This window comes from Eurypyga helias, unplaced genomic scaffold (genome assembly GCF_000690775.1).
Source record: "Eurypyga helias isolate BGI_N326 unplaced genomic scaffold, ASM69077v1 scaffold19542, whole genome shotgun sequence".
NCBI lineage: Eukaryota > Metazoa > Chordata > Aves > Eurypygiformes > Eurypygidae > Eurypyga > Eurypyga helias.
The window spans coordinates 19,580-19,828 of NW_010238061.1; the positions used below are offsets into that span (position 1 = coordinate 19,580).

Consider the following 249-nt stretch of genomic DNA (forward strand, 5'->3'; position numbering starts at 1 on the left):
CCAGCAGCGTGCGGTTCTCCGTGAGGTTCCCATAGCGCAACTGCTCCTGGATCAGGCGATGCAGGACCGTCCCGTTGGAGTCCTCCGCCGTCTTCATCTCCGCCCGCGCCGTCGGCAAAGCCACGTTTCCACCCGAGAAGGGCGTCCCCGGGGACCTCAGCAGCAACCGGCCGCGCCGAGGCACCTGCGCCAAGAAAAAAGGGGATAATTGGGAACTGGCCCAGGCAGGACGCAGCGCGGACCCGGATC

At 66.7% G+C, this 249-nt stretch overlaps 1 protein-coding gene across 1 annotated transcript in view; it reads right to left on the reverse strand.

Moving 5' to 3' along the window:
- AMOTL2 (angiomotin like 2) overlaps nt 1-97 on the reverse strand; it is a 6,101-nt gene extending 6,004 nt beyond the window's left edge. The window contains 1 exon segment of the mRNA XM_010147725.1: nt 6-97. Within this exon segment, the coding sequence (XP_010146027.1) occupies nt 6-97 (92 nt within the window).
- Between the last annotated feature and the right edge of the window lie 152 nt (nt 98-249).